Source organism: Achroia grisella, unplaced genomic scaffold (genome assembly GCF_030625045.1).
Source record: "Achroia grisella isolate CSIRO2021 unplaced genomic scaffold, CSIRO_AGI_Agris_v1 utg558, whole genome shotgun sequence".
Taxonomy (NCBI): Eukaryota; Metazoa; Arthropoda; class Insecta; order Lepidoptera; family Pyralidae; genus Achroia; species Achroia grisella.
The window spans coordinates 2,208,023-2,233,925 of NW_026712938.1; the positions used below are offsets into that span (position 1 = coordinate 2,208,023).

General features: G+C 30.1%; 1 protein-coding gene across 5 annotated transcripts in view; it reads right to left on the reverse strand.

Moving 5' to 3' along the window:
* LOC131848399 (potassium voltage-gated channel subfamily H member 8-like) overlaps positions 1–25,903 on the reverse strand; it is a 78,626-nt gene that overhangs the window by 16,284 nt on the left and 36,439 nt on the right. For 3 of the 5 annotated variants that reach the window (XM_059198231.1, XM_059198232.1, XM_059198230.1), the window contains 3 exons: positions 20,415–20,528; positions 2,783–3,013; positions 641–778 (listed from right to left, as the gene is read on the reverse strand). In XM_059198231.1, coding sequence (XP_059054214.1) covers positions 641–778; positions 2,783–3,013; positions 20,415–20,490 — 445 coding nt within the window. In that variant the 5' untranslated portion in view covers positions 20,491–20,528. Of the gene's footprint in view, positions 1–640; positions 779–1,921; positions 1,988–2,782; positions 3,014–20,414; positions 20,529–25,903 lie in introns of those variants that run through there. The other 2 variants (XM_059198233.1, XM_059198235.1) reach the window with 2 other exon arrangements.

Genomic DNA, 25,903 nt, shown 5'->3' on the forward strand with positions numbered 1-25,903 from the left:
GAGAGAATAATGATTGTATGAAATGTGAGTTGATACCGAATCGTGATACCAAAGTAGAAGCATGAAATATAGGTTTGTTGGTAGAGACAAGAAAAATTCCATTGTCAGAATATTACAAGAAATAAATAATTTCTCCTCAATACAATAACCATAGTATGCTTTTCTAAACAGTTTTTATAATCTATGTCCGTGTAGGTCAGGTGAAGTGTACTAAGGAACAATAAAGACAAACTCATCTATTAAAGTAATGCAACTTAGACGGTCTACAGACTAATTCGATCAATGCTACTAGAAAGTACATAGTGGATACTTGAAACAAACAGTCGTAAGGAACTTTACCGTGCGGTGATGCTCGCAACTCGCTACGGCCCAACTGGGAGCTACAGGAGCTCAATCTAACGCTATCAACCTTATAGAAGTACCTATAGCACTAAAACAACGTGCTCAGTATGAGTTAATACAAATGCACAACCGACAACAACTTTGATTATTTATTATTAATTTATTATCATCAAACAGCCTTAAATCAATGTCACGTAATGACCCAGAATAGGGCACTCATAATAATAATGTTTGCAGTAAGTATATTTTTCTTTATTCTAAATTCGAATCATCATATTTTATAAGTGTCTATACTTACCGCTATCAAAATCCTCATTAGAGTTCATGGCGGCCATCTTGGTGTTGGTGATGTCTTTGAATGAAGCGAGAAACAAAACCACTTCTCGTTTCTCATTCTTAATGGGGACGATGTCGAGAAGACACCAAAAGGGAGTACCTACGATAAAAAAGGAGTAAAAATATATTATATTTAAAATTATAAAATTTTCAACGAACAACAAGGTTTATTTGTGTATTTAAAGACGTATTAATATAAAATAGTAAGTACCTAGTAGTAAAGAGAAAATTTGTTTCTGAAATGATTGTATGTATTCTTGGTACTATTACCATCTGATTCTTAGAGGCAGTAAATGAATGGTGACGACAAACATCTGCGTGCTTGTAAAAGTTTAATTTTGTCGAATGGAATCGTAAACCTCTTATTGGTTTTTGTTTACGATTGTTGCTTGGAGGATGTTTTGCAAAACAGTTTGAAAATTAATATTTAAAATTATCCTAATTCTTTTTGTCAATATGAAAGTCAACTCAAAATGTAATCTTTTCAATGGAAAACCAGCTGACGAGTCATAGGTAACATATATCCAACATAAAAATACGGAGGACTTAAAGAGAAAAGGTCTGTGATTTTATAAATTGATTTCCGGTCCTGACCCGAATCAAACACTAGGTTGCTTTGAAGTGGAATTAAAAAAGTAGCTTTGATCAGTTCGTATGTGAAATTTTGATTGGACTGACGTTGTCGGAATATAACCAGTTTGAAAAAATATATGGGGCGAAATTCTATGGAATGTGTAATTATTCAAGCATACACTTCTGAATGAATTTATTGTAATTATATCTATAATAGACTCCCAATTGCCTTGGAATTGGACACACAATAAATCTGAAACAGGAATGTGATAGGAAATAATTTGAAGTTAGTTTTTTCAGTAATACTGAAAAATTTGTTGTTTGGTAATACCACAGATAACATAATATTACATCCTAACTAAGCACACATATGTGATAAGGGCCAGTTGGATTTTATTAAAATTTAGAAATCTTAATTAGCGTATTTTAATTAGTTATATTATTCTTTTTACTATAGAAAAATATTATTTTCTCTATGCTATAAATAAAATCAGTTATTTGGGTCATAATATAGTTATAATACATTGCAAGAATTTGCAACTTCTTGTTGATATTACACTGTCGGGAATAGTCATGGCGACAGAAAATTAAACCTATTAACACAATTCTCATTGAGTCTACATTTCCCCTACTAATTAAATAAAATGTCACTAGACTGTAACAAGCCTACCTGGGTTCCTCAGTTTCACCTATTTCAGTCACCAAGCAGCTTGTTTTGTGAGCTGTGCTATAGTTATAAGATGCAGATTAGGCAATGAAATTTCAGTAAATAACATTTAGATCTCTGGAATGGCAAGGCTTAAGTGGTATTACGGATGTCACATGATAATGTAATGATGGTAGTGTAATGTCCGTAGTACCACAGATAATATAATATTCCATATTTTCGGTATTGCTTTTATAAAACAATAGATTTAATAAAACCAAACCGCCTTCGAGTATCTCTATATTGTATACTCCTTAAAGCTGGCTGGTAGAAAATGCTATATATCTATATTAGCATGAAGCCCGCCTATTGTACTGGTAGTACTAATCATTCGTATAGGTTAGGTTCGGTTACGGTTATAGTGTACCATCATCTGAATTAGTTTGCCTTTACAATTATAGAAAAAACTTTTCATTCTTTTTTCGAAACTATCATAGTATAACGGTATGTCTGCAAAATAAGCAAAATAACACTGCTATCAAAATAAGAATAAATTTGAAAAATGTTAATGTCACCTTATTGTCGTAATTGTAACTAATTCTTAAAAGTTACAAATATATTTTTTTTCCATAAACGAACTAGCTATAATGTAAATAACATTGTGGCTAGTTCGTTTATGGAAAAAAAATATATATGTAACTTTTAAGAATTAGTTAATATAATATGTGTCATATAGGCAGCGGTTACCATGATCATTAGATGGACCGTCAATTTATTGTCATTTCAAGTGTATAAAAAAATAAGAATCTAGCGGAGTAGGTATATGAAAGTATAGTAAACACCTAATTAACATAATATAGTGTATTAATGAAGTTTGGAACTCACCAATTTTTTTGTAAAATATAAGTTCGAGTTTGAGTTCGTGTTTGGATTCGAGAGCGATATCGATTTCATGGCGATGCTCCTCTCTAGTGTCTGGTCCATGTAGAAACTTGCACGCGCAGCCTTTTTGCATAATGTGTGCTCGGGCCCACCCAGTTAGCTCACAGAAGCCATCCGAACAATACACGATTGGGTACGCAGGCACTTGAGCATTGCCCAGAACGAAGTTGCTATCTGTAAACAAAGGAAAATAAAGTAATGAAAATAAATATTTATTTAAATGTGTACACGGTACATAATGAGGGTATATATCTTATATGTCCCGCCAAAAATGTAATTGGTATGCAAAATATTTAAATTATGAAATAATAATGATTGAATTAGTCAATATTATAAATAGGTAATACCTATCTATATAAAATTTATAAATTAATTCTTTAACATCATATTCTGAATATGACTATTATAAAAATATATCAAGAAATGTAATTAAGGATGTTTATTGTCAAAAAATTGTAAAAAATATTTATTTGATTATTTATGAAAGTCTACATCTATGTATATGTAATTTTTCAACTTAGTAACAGAATTTAGTAGTACATTATCGATTTGTAGTATGATATTCAGAGTCATATACTACAAATAGATTTGAATCTACTACTATATACAGTATATAGTAGTAGATTAATTATCATATTAGTGTTTTAGCTTAGTATCAAGCTAATAGATTTTGTAATGTATTCTTATAAGAAAACAATATAAAATTTATTAGAAATCAGGTCAGTTTACTTGTGACCATGGCGGTTGAAACACTGCCGAAATATTGGGATCTCGATAAAAATAAAACTTGGTAAGATCCCGTGATTTATTAATTACTAGCTATTCGCCCCGGCTTCGCCCGGGTGTACATGTATTATATATATAAACCTTCCTCTAGAATCACTCTATCTATTAAAAAAAAACACTTTCAAATCCGTTGCGTAGTTTTAACGATTTAAGCACACATAGGGGCAGACAGGGACAGCGACTTTATTTTATACTATGTTAATAATTAGAAATATTCATATGTTTACTATAATTATATTAATATAATCTAATTAATTATATAATCTTAAGGGCTACAAAGAACAATCACGTTCGCTCGCTAAGTACAAAAATCTTTACTTCTAAAAATGAAGCCTTTTTATTGTTTTGACCTAGGACAATATATGGTATATTTTGAGAGCAGAACTTTAGTATAATTTGATTTTATTTCATTACTTGTTACTCTACTATAGAAATTAAATATCTATATATCAACTCATTCATTATTTGAAGCGTAGGTACTGTATAGCTACTTCTAAATTATACCCGAAGAGTTACAATGATCGGACTTTAAATTAAAAAGCAACTTACTTTACAACCCACTTGTCCTACTCTTGTGTAAGTTTCTTTAGTTGTTCAAAAACTCTAAGCTCTCATACATCATACATCAAAGCTGCAATAAGAGACACATTTCATATCAAAGAAACAAAATAAGTACTCATATTACAAAGTTAAATTCAATGTGATGAATGGTCATCGTAAGGTTCATTCGTATTTTATTCGCAGCAGTAAGTCTTTATTTTATACATATCTTAATATGATTTTTACATGTACATACGTTACTTTTTATGTATATGTACACTTATACATATACATAAAAAGTAGTATACCTACAGGCACGTACATGTTGCTCATCTAAAGTAGTATGTTATATGAATAATAAATAATAAGTAGATAAATTTATAATTACAACTTGCAATAGAACCTCAATGTAAGCCCGCGATATAAAATTGTCTAGCCTCACCATTATTGTACGAACAATCATTAAAACAAAAATTAAGTACTATAATATAAATGAAATAATTTTTCAAGGTGAGAAGACTGTTTTAGATATTGACATGTGCTGGAGCTTTTTTAAAGCCTTAGATGTAGGTAGTATGCTTATGTTTTTGTGTTACGAGTAACTAAAGTGGTTTTATAGATAAAATATATAAACTGCTCAAAACTTGGTTCCTTTGATGACCTTATACGATGATGTGCACCTTATATTTTAATTGGATTTTAGGATGGGCAGTAGCTGAAGGTATTATAGGTACTTTGACAACACACTCACAAAAAATATTATGACACTAATTAAATGATTATCCAATCAAATCAAATCCAATGAAATCTCTTATAATAACCATGTTTGTTTAACACTTGCTCTTACTGCCTCTATCCTAAACATCAACTATGTATATTATTGATGCATTTATATAATAGCATAAGAACTATTCATAGAAGAATCAAAAATAAAACGGACACCACATTCAAATTACCGCGTAATTTACGCACCCGGATACAGCACATTTATATTTAAATGTGGTTATTATAATGTGCTAGAAAAAAAGTAATAATAATAATCATCTTTACATATAACAAGATTTCGCGTAACAGACACATAAACATCAATCATTTTGATTGTCATGAAATAATCACAACTATCGGTCGTAGGTAATATTAAACATATAAACAAATTCTGCGATAGATATATCTATAATACATCTATATGGCGTGAGGCAGCTAACTAGTTTAAGTCTTCCTACCTGTCATGAAATGAGACACCCTTTAAGCTTCTTTATAAATTCTTACAACTTTTGTTTCATCCAATTTCACAACTTGTCTTATGCATACACGCACATGCGTACATGACCTGTCCGCGCATGATGGGACAATTTAAGGTTTTTCAACTTTCGGATCTTTTATTTGTTTCATTATTCTTTCGTCTGCTATTTTTTCTACAAAGTAAAGTAGCACAAATGACTTTTCTTGTTTTAAAGTGGTTAACCGTTTACCCGTAATATGTAAAAAGTTTTCCCTATTAGCAACACATGAGGGATTCATATACCTTGGATATCATTCCCACAACGAAGTTTTATACATTTTATACATTATTTTATACAAGTGTTGCGATTTCACAAATATCGAACAATTGCTTTATGAAAATAATAATTTGCCCTACAATTTGCTGTGATATTGAAATATTTTACGATATATATTTTAGTAAATATGTAATGCCTTTGCCAATTTTTAGAATAAAAACTCAACTTTCAGTTTCATACAATAGCGTACACACAATGCAGTTATGAAATGGTATCGGAAAAAATTTTTAAATGCAAAATGGAAAAAAGGAATGCTACTAGGCTAGGCTAGCTCTATGTCTGATCTTTTAATTAATACTTCCTGTATTAATTCAAAACGTAAATAATAAAAATCTATTATTGAATAATAATCTTATTTTGGATCGCGCCATTATCGATTGAGCAAAATTAGGTATAAAACAAATTTTATATAAATATACCCATTTAAAAAATCCTGGTCAACTCGATAATTAATTTTTGAAAACAATCCATTTCATATATATAATACATAAAACAAAGTCGTTGTTTTTGTTGTTTGTGAGTTTTCCGCACATTTCTTTTAAATCAAGTAGCTAATTTTAGTACGGTTTTCACTATCTTTTTGATAATTTCTTCCATATCGATAGTTTATATGTATAGTATATACGTACAGATCCACGAATTACGCCACAATTAATGTATACCAGAGGTTGGTAGCTAGAAGATAAATATGAATTGGATTTTTATTTGGGGCAGTTCGCCATACACAGAACACTTTATAATAATATAATAGCCACTGACCCCTCCGATCGATCCCCCGTCCACCTCTCCGATCGATCACCCCTCCAATTCAATCGGGGATCGAAATTACAACGGCGCGAGCCGAGGTTGGAACCCCTAGCGGTGCCCTCAGTCTAAAGTAGTATCCGTTAGGCGGGAGTTGACCTTCAGCCGCTCCATAAGTCCTTCCGCGAGTTTGGAGTACCCTCTGCACTCGCCCCTATCATCCGTTGAAGCTGCAAAGGGCAGCTGCGGCTAACAAATAATAATAATATATATATAACAATAAAAATAATACTAGTATATAAGAACATTGTTATAGTAGAGTTTTGATGTCCTTCAGTATCTGTAGTAACTTACAACTATTTGGACAGAGGCCAAGCGGAAACCTTATATACACTTTAGGTCTGTTCTTTATCTAATTGTCTGCTCTAATTCTAAATTTTCATTCTTAGAACTGTTAAATCTATATACAAATACGTCTATAGCCATTGATGTGATAGAAGACTTAGGAAAACTGTTTATTATTTTAGAAATAATCCAAAATATATAATAGACGGTGCTATTTCATTTCATCGCCTGAAAAGCCTCAGAAGTAAAGTGTAAAGGGTACCATAGTGCATAATAAGTATAGTAGTCCAAAGAAATGAAAACTAGAAATAACATCCTACTAGCAAATTGAACAGCGAGAGAGACAATGTACAACAGGTAGGTACTTCATAGTATATCTGTATTTTTTTTATAAGTTATAGATACAGTTCGTCTGCCCTCGTCCAGCGCCTCGCCCTTGATATTCAATACCCGTATTAAATATCAGAGGCGCTAGAATAACTGACGAGACATATTTGTGGAATAAATTGTTAATTTTTAGCCGCTCAGTTATCAATTACTGGAAAGAGTTGTAGAAGCGCGGCCGGAGACTGCAAAACTAATGTAATGTAATGAATTGGTAAGAAACTCTGCTCTTAATAAAGCGTGGCATAGTATTATTTGCAGACGATACTTCATTGATTTTTAAAGTTAATAGAATGACTAATAATTATGACGATGTAAATAGTGCTTTGCGGCGTCTCCTGCACTAGTTTACAACTAACAATCTTATGTTAAACGCTAAAAAAACAAAATGTGTTAATTTCTCTCTGTCTAAAAGTTTTAATACTAATTGCAATATTAAATTAAATGACGAATCTCTCGAATTTATAGAATCTACTGTCTTTCTAGGAATCACACTAGATAATAAAACACAATGGGGTGCACAAATTCAAAGCCTTGCAGCGAAACGAAAAGATCAGCAGCTTTTGCCGTGCGTAAGGTTAGACAGTACACTGATACTGATACTGCTAGATTAGTCTATTTTAGTTATTTTCATAGTTTACTCTCTTATGGAATATTACTATGGGGAAAAGCGGCAGATATTAAAAATATATTCATATTACAAAAACGTGCCGTTCGAGCGATCTACTGTATGAAGAGTCGTGACTCATTAAGAAAGAAAATCAAAGAGGCAAATATTCTCACCGTTGCTTCTCAATTTATATATTCAAATATCCTATATGTTCATAAAAATCTTGACTTATTTCCAAAAAACAGCAATATTCATAATATTAATACAAGATTTAAAGACAAACTTGCTGTCCCCAAGTATCGTTTAGAAAAAGTTAATAGGTCTTTTATGGGAATAGGTATAAAAATTTACAATAAGATACCAAAGGATATGTTGGAATTACCCTTAAATAAATTCAAAACATCTGTTAAATCATATTTACTGAGCAAAGCCTATTACTCACTAAACGATGACTTGAATGACGAGTGTGCATGGCAATAGTTGTTCATGCACTGAATTTTCATTTAATGATAGACATAGACACCTATATAAATATACATTGTAAATAAACTGGCTTTAAAAAAAAAAAAGTAATTCAATTGAGTTTCTTGCCAGTTCTTCTCAATTGGATCTATATACCGAACTGGACGGTAGGGAAAAAAATAAAATTATAATGTAAAAATTTGACGTTCATAAGCGGCTAAAATGTCCTACATGAATAAATGATTTTTGAATTTGAATTTTGAATTTAAGATTGCACATACCACGTGACTACAGGAGTATTACTGTGCTATTAAATTAATGTCACTAAACTAAAATAACCCCATCAGCAACATATATTAAACAGAGCAGTCCCCACAAGCAGTAAGTATTCGTCCAAAGTGTGATGGGCTACCATTGTACTCAAACATATTCGAGGTACTTATTTATTTTATTGTCTAATTATTGTTTACGTGTTTAATATATAATTCTCTCTAATATTATTTTTAATTAGTACACGCCACTCCAGTTCAGAAGATCTGGACTATGACATAAAAACACGAAAAATTCAAGCTGACAGTCCGTGGATTAATAACAGATGTTGGAATAATAATATTTGTAAAATAAAAATCGTACCTAGTCATATTTTACATTTTATCTGAAACTCTATAAACGCCTTTATGATTTACAACAGAAATAATTTACGATTTAGAATTTCCGGATAACATTGTGTTCAAACATCCAGCTTAAATACAGTATTTTTATTTAAAGAGAAATTACTATCTTATTATATTTTGATGTATACATAATTGTTTTATATAAAAATCCATTTTTTATATTATAGTATATATATTATAGTACGTCTTTTTTTCCAAAATTCCTCAATCTGAATATATTTTCATACACATTTATTATTGTTATAATTTTACGAGAAATGACTTAAATGTTTTTAAATAAATATATAATTTGTATATAGCTATAAAAGTAAATAAGTGTAGAATGTGTTACACGATATATTTTTCCACAGAACTTAACTTTGTTATACATAGGCGCGCAATATTTCGTTAGTAACGCTATGGTTAGTTACCTCGATACCCAGGGGCAATCGCATAAGGCCACATGTGCGTGGTACAAATTATATCACAATATCATTATTATCACAAATACGTATAGGAAGACATAAAAATTCCAAAATATTCGACACAATTTATCAGCATTTTAATCTGCCTTAGATCTCTACTAAACCTTTTAAATTCCTGTTCTGGTAAGCCAAGATTTAAATTTTCAATAGATACGTAAGATACGATTTAGACTCGATACTGAAAATTTCCTTTACCAAATTGAATAGCTACTTCAACAAAAGAGGTAAGCTAGTATATTTAGCTGATTATATAGATTTTGTTTAAACGCACTAAAGAAATGAGTATTGTGGTTATCATCATTATATTATATTTAAAACTTTGTATATCTTTAATGCATAAAGAGTATAAAATTGGCACAATTAAAGTTTATATAAAAGAAGGAGTGCAGAAAGCCAATATTAATTTCTGTAACAATTTTGAAAAAATACATAAAATTAATAAAAAGATATGTACGACTCCCATGCATTTGAAATACATACAGATCTTTATTAAGTTATTAATTTCAAACATAAAATTTAAATGCACTATGGTTTAAATTCTTTCACTGGATGGCCACAAGTAAGTATAAAATTATGTTGTCTGGTTGCTTTGATTTCATTCCATTTCCGTTTTCTGGCTGACCACGAAATGGCATTTTCCTTTTAGTGCTCTTTACCTACCTACTTGGGAGGACTGGTTCATGCTTCGTTAAAAGAGCACGAAATGAAACTCAAACTTAATTACATTGATGTCAATATTCTAGCAACAACTTTACTTGAAGACCCCATAGTTATATAAAAAGTAGCTGTATATAAAAATAATTTTGGGTATAGAATTGCTATTAGAACCTGAAATAAATTGAATTGAAAGTTTATACCTAATTTATTTAAATCTATTGTACATTTTAGAATTGGGTTATTATTTACTATTTATATTTAGGTAGTCTTTAAGATATATATAATATAGCCCAATATTATTATAATATTAAATTTCCAGCATTAAATCATATTGTAATTATTATTTCATGTGTATATTAGTGTATAAAGTAATCTTAATTTGGTCCATTAGTAGCACGATTTAAAGAAATAAATAAAATATATTATTTTTATAATTATTTATATATTTTATTTTAAAATAACCAACATGTAAGAGCCTATACCTATGAGCGCTATGGTGCAGTAAACTTACGATTACCACAAATTAAGATTAGCGCTCATAAATTTAAAGTCGACATAATGCTGTTATATTTGCTTGAATTTCTAGTTTCAGGGTAAAGATGTGTTGCCTTCTTGTATAAGGTTTCCACCAACAATTTTCTTAAAAGTCGTCAAAGACGCTTCTCAGCACGCGAGTCTTTTCATTTCACTTCACACAAGTTTCTAAAAATAGAAATTCACATGGTGTATTAAGTTTTTTTGACATACATACTCGTATTTTGGTTACTAAAAATATTTTATTTTAGAGTCACAATCATTTCCTAGCTTATATAAAATATTACTTCTTATCTATTAATAATTTCTGTTGACATATAATTCTAATTATTACTGACATGCTAATGTGTAACAAGATTTGTGAGATCTTACATCTAAGATTAAAAAAATATCGTAAATGACCTTAACTAATATTATAAACGCGGAAATTTGTGAGTGTGAATGATGGAGTTTGTTACACTTTCACGCAAAAACAACTGACTGGTTTTTAATGAAACTTTATAATAACTATAAATTTCAGCCACAGCTAGTTAGACATATTAGTATACATATATATAGGAAAATTATAGGAAAATTTAAAATTGAATTGAAAATTTGTACCAGGTATGGTACAATTTTTTTTAACTTTACTACATATAAACTTGTAAATATTTTATGAAAAAGTATTCATGTAGATATCCATACATACATTATTGGCGTGTTATTCATTTCCATATTTTTCAAAATCTCGAGAAAAATTTTATGAAACTAGATACTTTAGTAAAAAATATCTTATAAAAACAAAATATAATTATTGACTTTGCACTTAACGGGTGAATGAGGAAGCAACGGCTTCTTTGATAAGATTGAGTACTGGCCCCGGTGCGGCAAGAATCAATCGCCGCCCGCTCCCAAGTTTTCCAATCACAAAAATATTACAACTTCTTGTAATTCATTTGTAAATACAAAGGTTATTTTTGTAAAGAAAATGTCAAAAAATGATTTCATTAATTAATGGTTTTGAATTTCGTAAACTAATATATTCGATACATTAAAAATTGGGTTTCATTTGGTATAGGTAATGTTATCTTATTTGTGGTATAGTCAAAGCATAAAATATTGAGGCCAAAAGCGAAAACGGAGTCCAACATATAATACAGTACAGCATATTGCAGCAATATTGGTGATGAATGCGGCATCTATAACTTCACATAGGTGAAGTAATAATTAAAAAAAGACGCATTCTGGCCGACTGATTAAATAACATTATCTAACCAGTTTTTATTTCATGACCTTGCAAATATTTTCCTTCATAAACATAATTAGTCTTCCAGAAAGAAAGGATTTTCCAAAATTACCACAGAAGTTTATATATACACGCCATAGACAGGCGAAGTCAAGTTGAACAACTAGTTCGAACAATTTATACGAAACCGTTCTAAATTACTGGAGTTTGTTTACAACATCAAGAACACGGTGTATCAAATCTTATTTAGATTATTACGCTTATTCTGGTAGTATAGCTTTGTGATTTACTATGTTATTTTTCTCGGATTTTCCCGCGCGGAAACATTTATTTTCGTTACTTTTCTTATTGTGTTTACTTAATTTCTATAAGACGTCAAATCATTGATAAAGACCTCTCTATTTTACGTGTTTTTATACAATAAAAGGTATGTAGGTACAATACTATAGCAGTCATATTTTATTTTAATAATATGTATTAAAACAAAATATGCTGCTTATTCGTGACTGCTTAGTTGTACACACACAGCAACAGTTCGGAACATATATTTAAAAGTGAGTTTTTATTTCTATACGGTCTCTATTTAATTGTCTCAATATCAATAGAGAATTAAAATCGCAAGAAGTATGCCTAGTCTATATTTCCTGTGTTATAAATTCTTATCAGGAATTGTACGGTTTAGATTGATTATTACTATAAAATAAGATTGCATAGCGAAGTTTACTTGTGAAGGATTTTTGATGTTTTCCACTATAACTCAGTAACACTATTGGAAAATAATATTATTTTTTTCTGGATTTCAGGGTTTAAAGATAAATACTGAAAATTTTATTACACTAGGTAACTGAATACTAATTACAATATTATATTATTGTTAGAAATTATCATAGTTATAACTTATAAGTGATTCCATTAAGAACATACTTTAACAGACGATTAACTTTTAGAGGATTAACACAGATGATTTAATATTTAACGGTAAATATAATACTAAAAAATTATATTACATAAAAAGTATTTCTTTTAAAAACATAAAGAAGAATAAAACCGTTGTAAGAGTTTTAACAAGCAGTAATGGCGTCTACCAACTCTAATTAGATAATTAACTGTCACAACAATAACCGATCACTGCGGACGTAACTTTTAGAAATTTTAATGTACAACTTTGCTTTTTAAAAAGGGTTGGGTACCGTTGCTCTTATTTTTGCTTTGTATTTTATCATCACAATGTTACGATAATTATGATGCTGTTTCATCACAGTGTTTGAGTTTCTTAGGACATTAAATATCAACGGGAATAAATGAACAAAGAGGTAAGGAAGATTTAATATTATACTAATCTGTTTCTTTGTTTAATTTGGGATAAAAAAAGTTTTCAATAATTTAAACAAACAAGAATACCTAATACCTATACATATTCTTACAGTTATGTGATAATAGGTTTACTGTCCATGCAGAAACTGATACAAGCAGTTGGTAACAAAGTATTTTTGCTTTTAATTTCATTTATTTCTGCATCTGTCCAATATCTGTAGCATAACATGAAGCCGATTATAACACTAGAAATAACTTTATTGCGGTCATGACTGCACTAGTGCATACTCGCGAATCTGCAGCTAATTTTACAGACGTTACTTGCTCGGTGGTCGGTCAATGCGCCTGCGATTCACAAGACACAGAAATAACTGTTTAATTGAAACTGGCGCCATATTCACCGAATTAATCTGCAATCAAACTACTTCAGTTATGTGAAACACAACAAATTTTACCTTATAAATACGTATGTAGGTATCATGCATTACGTAAGCATAAATTTGATAGTAACAGAAAAATATTCACTATATGTATTTAATTGAATTATTTAGCGGTTATTGTCACTATTTCAAACCTGTGGTCTACTTGCCTGTGGTCGAGAGTTTGATAATGACGCACATTGTTTTTAATTTTGTTGGATTTATTTAACTTTACTTATTTTAAACTGCTTAGTATGTCTATATAATTAAAAAGAGATGAAGCTACTTAAGGAGTATTTGCTTTGTATAGGAATAATACTTTTTAGTTAAGAATCTTTTATACTATTATTATATTCGTATATCTTAAAATTTCTATGACCTAGCATTAATTCCGCCTTTGTACCATGTTTATTTTGATTAATAAATATAAATTAATAATATACATTTAAATAAAAATATTCCTGTTTTCCATATATCCAATGTAATATTAAACATTAATATTTTATTTTTAGTATATGGAGTACTTAAATTTTTAGATAATGTAATATTGTGTAAAGACTATAACTATGGCATGAAGAGAAATGTATTAAATATTATATTTTGTATATAAAATACAATATCCACCTACGATATTTCCTTTACTGTAGTCTAAATAAAGCCTTTGTTAGAATCAAGCCGCATTGTGTGACTGAATTGATCAAAGCTGTTACTTTGATTATGAATTTCATAAACACGGGTATAAAGTTGTATACGAGTACGTATGTAGCGAGAGATAGCAAAATTAATCATCAATAAAGCAGTATATTGTGAATGTGGCAGTTCAAGACGTTACTTTGTTTTTGAATATATCAAGATGATTTCACAGTTCAATAAATAGAGGATCAAACAGACAGCTGTAATATACTAATAATAATAAAAAATAATAATAAAAGCCTTTATTTACTGTTAACATTACAAATTCACAGCAGTAACTGAAAAAAAAATTACTAAATTATAGACTAACAGGACCACTGTTAGTCTATAATTTAGTAATTTTTTTTCCCACATCTGAATGTCAGAAGTCTGTCATGTGACATAGGCCTCCTCCAAGTATTTCCATAGGGTTCGGTCCCTATGGAAATACTTGGTCCCACTCTGAGTCCACTTTCCCTGCTACCTTCCTAATGTCATCTTCCCATCTTTTGGTCTGCCTCTGTAATATACTACATTGAACTAAATATTGTGAGGTCATATAATAAAATAGTTTCATTATTCACCGCAAGTTGTTCTAAAAGAGTGTACCTTACCAGATATATTATATCTACATGACATGTTGTTTATGTTATGCGACTTGTCTTGGAGTTTTTTGAAGACCTTGATACTTTAGAAAGTGAAGAATAATAACGTAAAAGAACGTCTAGTGAAATTAAAATTAAAAGAACCCATTTAATACTAGAGTTTTAATTTTGAACATTCTACATAAACATATATAAATATATTAAATATCGTCGATAAAATGACAGTCAAACGTTCAATATTAAGTGGCTAGTAATTATTTATTAAATCTTGTATTGTGACCAGTTTAATAATCATATCTAAATCAATCTGTAAATATGAACTATATAATATAAGCATAGAATATAAATATATAAATACATATTTTCATAAATTGTATGTACTATATAGTGTATACATGTTTATATACGGAATGTACACATGTATAAAAATTTATATTTTTATATCTTTGTAGCATTTGAGGTTCATTTTCCCGGTGAATACATATTTTACAAGACTGTGCTTTAAGTTTTCATTTCTCACTTTCGTATTATCACAACCTTCTAAACAGTCATATCCACTCTCTTCAAAAATCTAAAAATATAATCTTTATTTTCCTTCAAAATCTGGGGATTATTGAGATTTTTTTCCTTCTTCTTTTCAAAAACTTCACAAACACCAAAGGCCAGGCCACTTCGTAAATAAAAGTAGCACCTAGTAAACAGATATACGGGTTGGGTTCATATTGATAATAGGTGTTTCCGCTGATGTATATAATATTAGTAAAATATATTTAATATCCAATATTCATGTTAACTGATACAATGTTCGTACAACTGAAGAAAGAAGTAACATTATAAGTTTTGACGGTAACATATACATGAATTAGCGATCTAATTCGGCTTCCCATGTGTATACAGAGCATGTGACGAAGGTCGTATAAATATATGCTTATACATATGAAACTTTCGAAATATAGTTTCGAAAAAATAGTACAAAACCTTTACAAAACCAAAATCAACTACGTGTTTTGTTTCATGCTATTTGAGTTTGCGAAAGCAGTCATGTAATCGTTTTTTCGTTTTTCAACTTTCCTTGCTTATTATTTATACTAAATATTTTTTTTACATCAAAGTTTAATTTTCCACTGACAGTTTAATGAGAATCTTATTGCATGATTAACTTTCTAGATTAATTTTCGTCCTATCTAGTTTGATACCAGAGCGCCATTTACATAACCATTTATATATTTATTAATATTTAAAAAAAATCATTAACAATGCAGATGACGTAGTTATTATTAAAGAATAGTGGAAAATATTACTTCTAAGAATATTACTGGTTTTCCTCATCGACATCATCCACATCGTATATTACAACTACATATATAAAAGAAATCCTATAAGGATTTCATTCGAATACTTGATGGAATGAATCCTTAAAGGTACAAGATTTTGAGTGTCGTTTAAAATTCCACCTACATTCGTCAATTTCGTGAAATAGTTCCTAAGCTATATCTACCTGATGGATAGATAAGCAATTCAGTTTACGTATGTAACTACGGATCGCTAATTTGGGTTAGTACCTACATGTTTTGATACATAAAGTATCGATAAAGTGTGTAGGGTAACATTTAATCCATTGCTATACATTATTTAATGGAAAGCTTTGCGGAAAGTAAAAATGATTGCCCATTGAATTACGTTTGCGTCTACGGCATTCTCTGTAGAATTCAATACCACCCTCTTTACGAGTTTTTTATCCTCCCTGCTGGGAACACTCAGCATTTAATATTTCATGTTCGACCATTTATTAAAAAATTGTAGGTATCTTTCATGAACCTTATATATTTTCAAATCTGTTTTAATTGTTTAATTATTAATTCATATTCTATTGATCTTATCTATTGTGATACCTGTAGATAATCTTATAGCAGTGGATCGACGTAGGGAGACGACGTCATTATTTCTATTGACACTCTCGGAGGTCTAGCGATTTGCACGCATTTTTAAATAGATTAAGTAGCTTAAAAATATATTTAAGTATTTGTATCAGATGTTTAATACAAGCTCTGTTTGGAACTACAGAACGCTTATATATAATTATATATATTGTTGAGACAGCTTTGATTTGTGAGACATTTCGAACTGAAGAATGACTGTTCTATAGATTTTCTTAAAGGGATAGAATAAATAGGTATGACAATTTATATAAAAGGAGGGGTAATGTGAACGACATTTGTTTTGGAACAAGAAAAAACCAGTAATATGTATTATTAAATAATAATCCTAGTGGTAGAAGACATTAAAAGTTAGGGTTCTCAGTGTAAAATGCAACACTGTACTTATACAGTAACGTAAATACACATCTCACAAACACAAACGACGTAGCTTTTGCGACGAGCACTGTGGTGTGAACTGTAACTTTTCACATCAAAAAATTATAGGTTAAACGTGTACATATATGACCTTGTTTATTCTCATTGATTCTAATGTTTGTGTGCTATATGGATAAGAGTGCTGGCTCGTAAAGGCGACATATGATACGACAGCATGCAACTGCGAATGTGAATGCGAATGTTGAGTTATGTAGATGTGTGGTGCAACAAGAATGGATAAAATAAAGAATGAATGCATTAGAGGAAGTATGAAAGTAGCGTCGGTATCGGAGAAGTTGAAGAGTATTCGTCTGTCGTGGTATGGCCTTTAATGACCCATAAGAATTAAGATAATATTTTATGGAAGCTGTTACATATGAATGGAGATAGTTATAAGAAGTGATGGATGGACTGTGTGAAAGATGAAAGGGAGTAAATAACGGGATGACTGCGAACAGGGATGAATGGAAGAAAAAATATATTAAGTCCTCCTCAAGTAAATAGGATAAGGAAGAAGTAGATGATGAATGACATCATCTTTCAATACACACATATATTTTATTACAATATTTTTAATTCTATCCTGCAATGTCACACAGCATACATTTCTCAAGGCTCTCATCTCGATGGTTAATCCTAATTTCATGCTTTTGGACCAGCTAATAATGTCTATAAATAGAAAAATATAACGGTGCAATACAGAAATACACCGTATCAATAAAAAAATGCCAAAATATTGTATATAAGACACTCAATTTCTTCATATGTAGTTATTTAATACTGAATTAACTTATTCTATGATATTTACGAAATATCATATATTTTGCTCAGTTATGATACGAGGACTACGCTTCGTATGGAGCGCCCTTCAGGGAATATCCTCTTAATGAATGCGTGTTTAAGCTTCCCTTACCAAATTGGAAACTACGTTTGCAAGATAAATTGGCCTATATATTATATCATTATATATAAATAAATACAACTATATTTAGCAAAAATAATTTATTTCATAAATTAATTGTATGCAAAAAGAATTTATTTAATTCAGTTGAATTATAAATAGATTAGAAGAAAGTAACAATATTTCTAGAATATACCGCCGACAGACAGACGAAAGATGTTTTGCTAGAAGCTCCCTAAATTAACAATTATTTAGCAAATTATTGGTATAAAACAAATTACTGATATATTTGTTATAATGTTCAACACTATTAAATAATATGACCTATGACCATCCTAAAAAACTAAGCAATAAATATTTGTAATGCGCAGTAATTTTCACGAACTACTGTACCTAACCCTAACGATAAAAGATAGGCGGATCGTGTATTTATTCTTCTTTGTTCTTATATTTAAAGAGCAAATAATATTTCTTTTCCTATATGATGTAGTATTGACATAAAGTCTCAGAAAGCACTTTTGTTATCATATGCTATTAAATCCATCATTAGGCTTGTCTTTACATAATTTACGTTCATGAAGGATCCTTACATCGATTACGATGCACATGATTCATCTATTTTTGTAAACGAACAAAAGAAAACTCAAGTTATAAACTGAAACGAGTTCTTTATAAAGATTGCGCAATAAAACCTCTTTGAATTGATTGAATTTTCATTTTGTGGAGTAAAGATTGCGACTTGAACGTTTCAGGCATACAGTACTACGTTCTATTTTATTCGTCTACTTGTTATTCGATACCAATTGTAAGATAGAGATTTATTAGAAAGCTTCGTTAGATTCAGTATTTGTTCAACTATTTACTTTTCTTCATGTATTGTGAAAATCTGAGCTAACCATTGGAGAAAATAATTGCATGAACTTCGCTTTAAATAAAAAAATAACCTGCTATAACTATATGTATATAAATAATATCTTTAACTTAACTTAACAATCTATTGTATAACAGTAGTTACTACTTGTTGTCAACGATGTGTACATATTAAAGACTAGCTGTTCCCGCGACTTCGTCTGCGTGGAATTTAACTTTATTTTTCTAAAATAAAAGTAGCCTAAGTTACTCCTCATTACATCAGCTACCTGCCAAAAAAAGTCTGGTCGAAAAGGGATTTCAGATATTATCGGAACAAACAGACAGACAAAAATGGTAAAAAATGATATTTTGGTGTATGTAACGTATTTATATTTATATGCATGTAGTGAAAAACTGTTATTTAATTATTACAAACAGATAATTTTATTTATATGTATAGATAAGCAGATTAGTTTTTATTTCGATAATAGATATATCTATTGTAATAGTTAATAAAATTAACACTAATTTCAAGAATTTTATATTAAGACCGACACAAGCTGACGAAAATATCCAAAACTATGCGATGTCGTAATTCAAATAGTAATCATATTCTAAAAATAGAAAACTATGACCTGAACGATCTTTATATCATCAGACCTTTTCAACTTAAACATATCCTTCTTAGACAACAGATCCAAAGTCTCTCAATTACAAAAATTGGAATCGCTTATGAAATTTATTGTTTTTCGTTTTTAATAGCGATTGACACTGTATTGAATACGATAGTATTATTTTGTATCTCCTAGAACAGTATTTTATTCTTACTTAAAGAAATAGTTGGTTATTTTGAATATTCATTCATTCTTGGTTAATAAAAATAATATGAAATATTATTTTGCTCACATCAGCATTAGCTTTAAATACATACATTGTGTTTAAAAATATGAAATAGAGAATGATTATTGTGCAGTTTCAGAAATAATAAGTCGATTGCGAAATATGTATCGCAACGGAAAACAAACTTCCAAATCTACAGTTTCGCAGCAAATATTATATAAATTTCAATTGCATACCATACAACTTATCTTGTAATTGCAATGCTCATGGTTCATACATAATAACAAAGTTATATTCTTAAATATATAATTATATTTAGTGCTATGTCCAATCGTAACCTTGCTAAAATTCTTATTACTAACTCTCCTAACATACGTCATTTATGACATAAAAAAAATTAAATGTTCAATTATTAACTTGAAAAACTTAAATAATAGGTGTTAGGAAGAAATCACTATGAAACTGTTAATGAAACAGCAAGTAAATTTTCAAAACGTATAAATTTGAAATTATGTCCGATAATCCGAATTGCCTTTAATAATCAAATAATCCCTCTGTTGGGCATGGTCTCCACGTTGGGAAACACTGTTCTAACTCTAAGAATACTATAACTTAATAAGAAAAATATACTTACGTGTGCCATCGAATCGTGTTGCGATGGTATCGAGGAAGGTATTCTGGGGCGCGAGCAGCCCCTTGCGCGCGGGCATCCCCCCGCACCGCGCACCCGGCGCACGCCACCCTCAACCTGTATACAAAGACAGTATTATCCTAAGCAAATATTACAAAGCAAGTTTTCAATGTTGGACTCTATGTATTTGCGCACATATGAATCTCACAGGGTAAATATTATACATAGAAATGTGTTCTTTATAAGGGATCTTGATCTATTCCTGTATTTTGTGAAAATCTCGTTATTATGAATATATTCGACACGGGTTTCATATTGATGTAAAATATGTTCTGGGGTATTATTACTTATGTATAATAAATAAATTGCTAAACCTAATGTCCAAGTTAGAAATTAAAATAGATTAATAATGAATTCAGCAACAACCAGCACAAACTTTCAATCCTAATAAACAAAACAAATAAATATATAATATTAATCCTAATTTCCATCAGCAACATCTATTCACGAGTATTACGGATGAGCCAAGCATTACTGCATTCAACCATATTATAGAGATTGAGGGAACATCGACCCATCGTTTCACATAGCACAAGTACATATATAATGTACCTATGCTTGACAGTGAACATGAATATTACGTTTTATTTTTCAAATCGTTACGTTTTATATTATAACTTATTTCTAATAAGTTAGCTATATAGCTAAAAAACTTGCACTAGTACTAATGCAAGTTTTTTCAATTTTATCAAAGAAAGAAAGAAGATCAGGGTGACTTTGTCATCCTCGTAATTGGTACACCTTTCCAATCATATATTGCCATTATCAAGAAGTTTGCATGTTCATGCACAATTGCATGTTTAGGAGCATATAGCAGGGAAATTATGGTCACTTTAATTTTTAGAAGTGCAATGCATGATCCATGTACGGATGTGATATGTATAAGTACTACAGAATATACTGTATATTCTGTAGTATGTTATCTGTGGTAGTACCTATATATATATCACATCCAACCGTAATCTTGTTAGTTATATATATATATATATATATATATATATATATATATATATATAAACTATAATATATAAACTTATATTAAATAAATTAAGATTAAAATTTAATGAAAATCATTGTTGGTTTTAAACATAACAGGATTTCAATTAAGCGCTCGTTACCCTTGTCACTTGCCGAAAGCGTTTTAGTATAAAACTTTACGCGGTTTCACTACACACCGGTCATAGAATAGAAACTCTTCCGGATCATCCATTGTTAAATTTCAGATAGCACGAGATCAAAAAGATCTGCGATTGGGGTCTTACAGAGGACAAAGTTCTGCGGACGGATAAGGTAAGAAAATCTCAAAGGCCACAATAGTGGTATGGATATTAAAGTTACATATAGCAAATTTAGACATAAATGTTGTAATAGAGGCTGCGATTTCTTACCTTAAGCATAAAATGCATAGAGAGATAAATGCGATACATCCTTGAGAGTGCATTTCTAGTATACAACGCATTTATCTCTGTAATAATATATATCTCGAATTTTTGGCATTTATTCCACATATATTCAAGTAATTTTTAAAAATTCGGTATTCGGTCGAATTTTGTTATCTATACGTCCGATATTCCAAGTAACATATCATATATCATCTTTCTGCAATAGTAAAGAGTTTTTTGCGCTATTACTACCAGATGTGAACCAACAAATGGCTTCAACGCCAAGCTCAAGAATTAAATCAGAAGATATCCATTTATCAGTAAAATTTAAGAAACTGCTCGAGCTACACAGTAATGTTTTTCCATACTATTAGTGATACAATTTGACATAACAAACAATAAACGAATAATGCGTATTGGTACACGGCATATTCGCAACCAATACGCCACCCGCTAAATTGACTAAGTATCGCCGGAAATTCGTTATTCAGCAAAATTACTATTCGTGGCATCTCTAATGTATACTATAGTGTGTCCCGAGCACAAAACATAATATGTTATACTATATTGATGTCATAAATTGTACAATACAACTTGTACATATCCTTCCTTAAAGCTAAATATTGATTTGCGTACCTTCTATATGAAAAAAATATCAAAAAAAGTTTTGACAATTGGCAAGAAAAATAGCATATTCGTGGTGTTTTCGTATCAGCTTCGTGGGAATATTGCCTTCAGTATGTAGCTCTCGTAAACAGTTAAAAATATATATTCTTTCTGTATAATTGTATAGCCTATAGGTATATATTTACCTACCTGACGTAGTTAAACATGTACTTGTAGGGCATAAATAAATAGAAAATATTTTGGAATATCTATGGCATTTCAAAAAGGAACTCAATGTCTATGTTTTACTTAGTGATTGATAAGGGCAAGATCAAAGATCGGTATTGATCAGGCATTATTTATTGCTTGATAAATTGTACTGGATGATTATTGAGTTCTACAGGAAAATATCGTTCCATATATTATCCGTTCATATCTATTTTTTAATAACGACAAGGTACACCCACCCTCACTTTTATGAAGCCGTTAGGGAATATGTGTGGTTAGATTATTAATTTGTGCGTTTATATCAACTGTAATTTTATGAATAAAACCAGATCTTGTTCAAAATTGTCCACGTGGGTTAAGCAACTCTAATATGTATGTACATAGGGTTTAATTTTGGAATTTATATTTTTATTCGGTAGATTTGATGTAAAAAATATGTACTTATATTTCAATACAATTAAATTTGCCATTATTGTCTAGCGACTTTAAATATATATTATCGTGTGATGTACCATTATTAAGAAGTTGTATTCACTTAATATTTGTTTAAGTTCCACAATACTTTATTTAAATATGCTTTGAAAAAAATGATATTTATTTAGAAACATTAATTTATCTAGATTATTAGCACGGAACTAACGAAGTTTTGAATGTTTCCCTCCAAACTATATCTAATAGATAAAATTATGCACCATAGTTTTACTATCTGTTCTCGTTTATGTTTATAATATCTTAATTAACGGACCAGACTATTGGTTTAAAACCTTTACTGTAATGCTTGGCACTTATCACATTTGCTATAATCCTCTAAAATAATCAAAGCTATATTGCATCCAACTGGTTCAGATTTTCATTAGCCTTCGCTATAAATCTCCCTGTATAATTAAAGCTGTATTTAAGGTGACCCATAAATTGAACGATGCTGGAATATGCCTGCAGCCTTTCTACCTTCTCGTAAACTTTTTATGTTTCATAAATGCGATGGCAGTAAATATGAATTAATGGGCATTCGAGGTTACGCCCTTTCTCTATCCATATTCTTTCAGCTTGACATAAATGCGCTACGCTGATCTTGCAGGATATCCAAAGCCATAACTTGATCATAAATCCATTATTATGGTTCCTGTAATTATTAGCAGTAGTCATTTACACTCTGCTCAGTTTGTATCTTCGTACGTTCACGAGTTTTTCAATGCACATCACCTGAGTAAGGGGAATAACACTTAGAAGAATAAATTCTTATGGTTCAAAGTACTTAAAGGGCATATGTAAATCTCACAACGGATATTTACTCGTATTTCAACTGTTTATTATTTACTAAGGCCACCGTAAAATTAGTATTAAATATTCTACGTCATGTTTAAATCAGATTTTATTCCTTTATCAGAAGATTTTGAAACGATTAATTGAAAGAAACTGTTTCTGCCTGAATCACTTATGAATTAGTAAACTACCCACTCCTCCGCACCCAATAGTCCACCTCTACCTGAATTTGAGATAACACATCTCTTGACTGATTGGATGCATTTTATTTTCACAACCTCACTCTGTTACTTGTACATTAATTATTATAATATGTATGTCATGTAATTGGTTTACAATAAGTTCTGTGCCGTGGAATAGTCATTTTTCTACCTATTTTTTTATATTTTCGCGTTTGTTTACTGATCTTTTCTGACATTGGCGGTTGAGTGTAGATGAATGTAAGTACATTCTTCTACAAACTTACCTCTTCATAACATGTTTAGAGACTTAGAGTTTCCTCATATAGTTAGCAAAGTTTTTGTTTTGTTTCAAGGTACAATTACGTAGGTACTACTGTTATTTATAAAGGATTCTAATGGTGGTATTATTATTCATTAAACAATTAGCTAATGAAATATCTTAAATATCAACAAGTAGTTAAAGTCAGTAATTAATCTATTAAGACAAATTCTATATAACGACTATTCTCGACCGTCTAATTAATTGGAATAGTTTATCAAGATCGATGAATCTTGGTATGTACAAGTTTCCTCTGATCGCTTCAAACTTTTAAATTGAACGATAACTTCTCGCTGCCAGTTACTGATAGAGGGTACTAAAGCAGGTATATTCAACATATTACCTGTCATCAACACTAGCAGCTCAGTTATCTTGCTATAAAATTAGTATCTACCACAATGATGTGGTTATTTATGCCCTAAGACTGACAAAACTGAGATAAAGGATTAATGCTGGTATGTATATGTGATTAATGCCCTATTACTCTGAAAGAATGCTTGTATTTATGCATTATTAATGTATATAAATGTATGTATATTCACCATGTTTTATCTTAAAGACATCAACCGGCCAATCACTACAAATATCAAGATACGAGTATTCATCATATTCCGCCTACTGCAGTCCACCGCTGCTGGTGGACATAGGACGTTACAAAGGCACGCCACAGAGCACAATTTTAGTCCCCTTTTTTCACTTATTACTTACAGTTCTACGTATGTATCGCACTACTTAACTGCAGGGCATCCCATGCTACGTTTGCTGATTCTATTATAAGACATTAGGATATATTTGTCTCTGGGAAAGAAGACGAGAGCTTCGAAACTAGCTCGTTTGAATAAGACTATATGTAAAATTGCTGTAGAATATATACTATAATGTGATTGTCAATAAAAGTAAAATTAACAAGTACCTAAATTTTATTTCATAAAAGAATATCGCCACTGCTGAAAAGAATTAATTATTAAATTGTAACTTCACCGAGTTGTGAACAGTGAAACATACACTACAGTCTACTCATTATAGTATTTTCTATCTAACAAGACACTTAGATCTGTATTGATTTAATGACTATACTAAAGATTTAGAATATTAAAACTAAATAGAATTTTAGGAAAGTATGAATAACACAATTTTTAATATAAAAAGAGTGCATGGCGTAGAAATTATTTTTATGTCTAAAAAATATTGATTACTCATTGTAGTGTTTTATATGTGACTAGAAAACTAGATCTTTATTGGTTGAATGACTATACTAAAGATTTAGAATATTAAAATTAGCAGAATTTTAAGAAAGTATAATAAATACAATTTGTAATATAAAAAGAGTGCTTGACGTGGTAATTTTTTTATGTCTAAAGAATATTGACTAGGCATAATTTTCAATTATAATATTGGATCTACCAAATACTTATCTAATACACATTAAATAATATTAGTTATTGTCGTGAC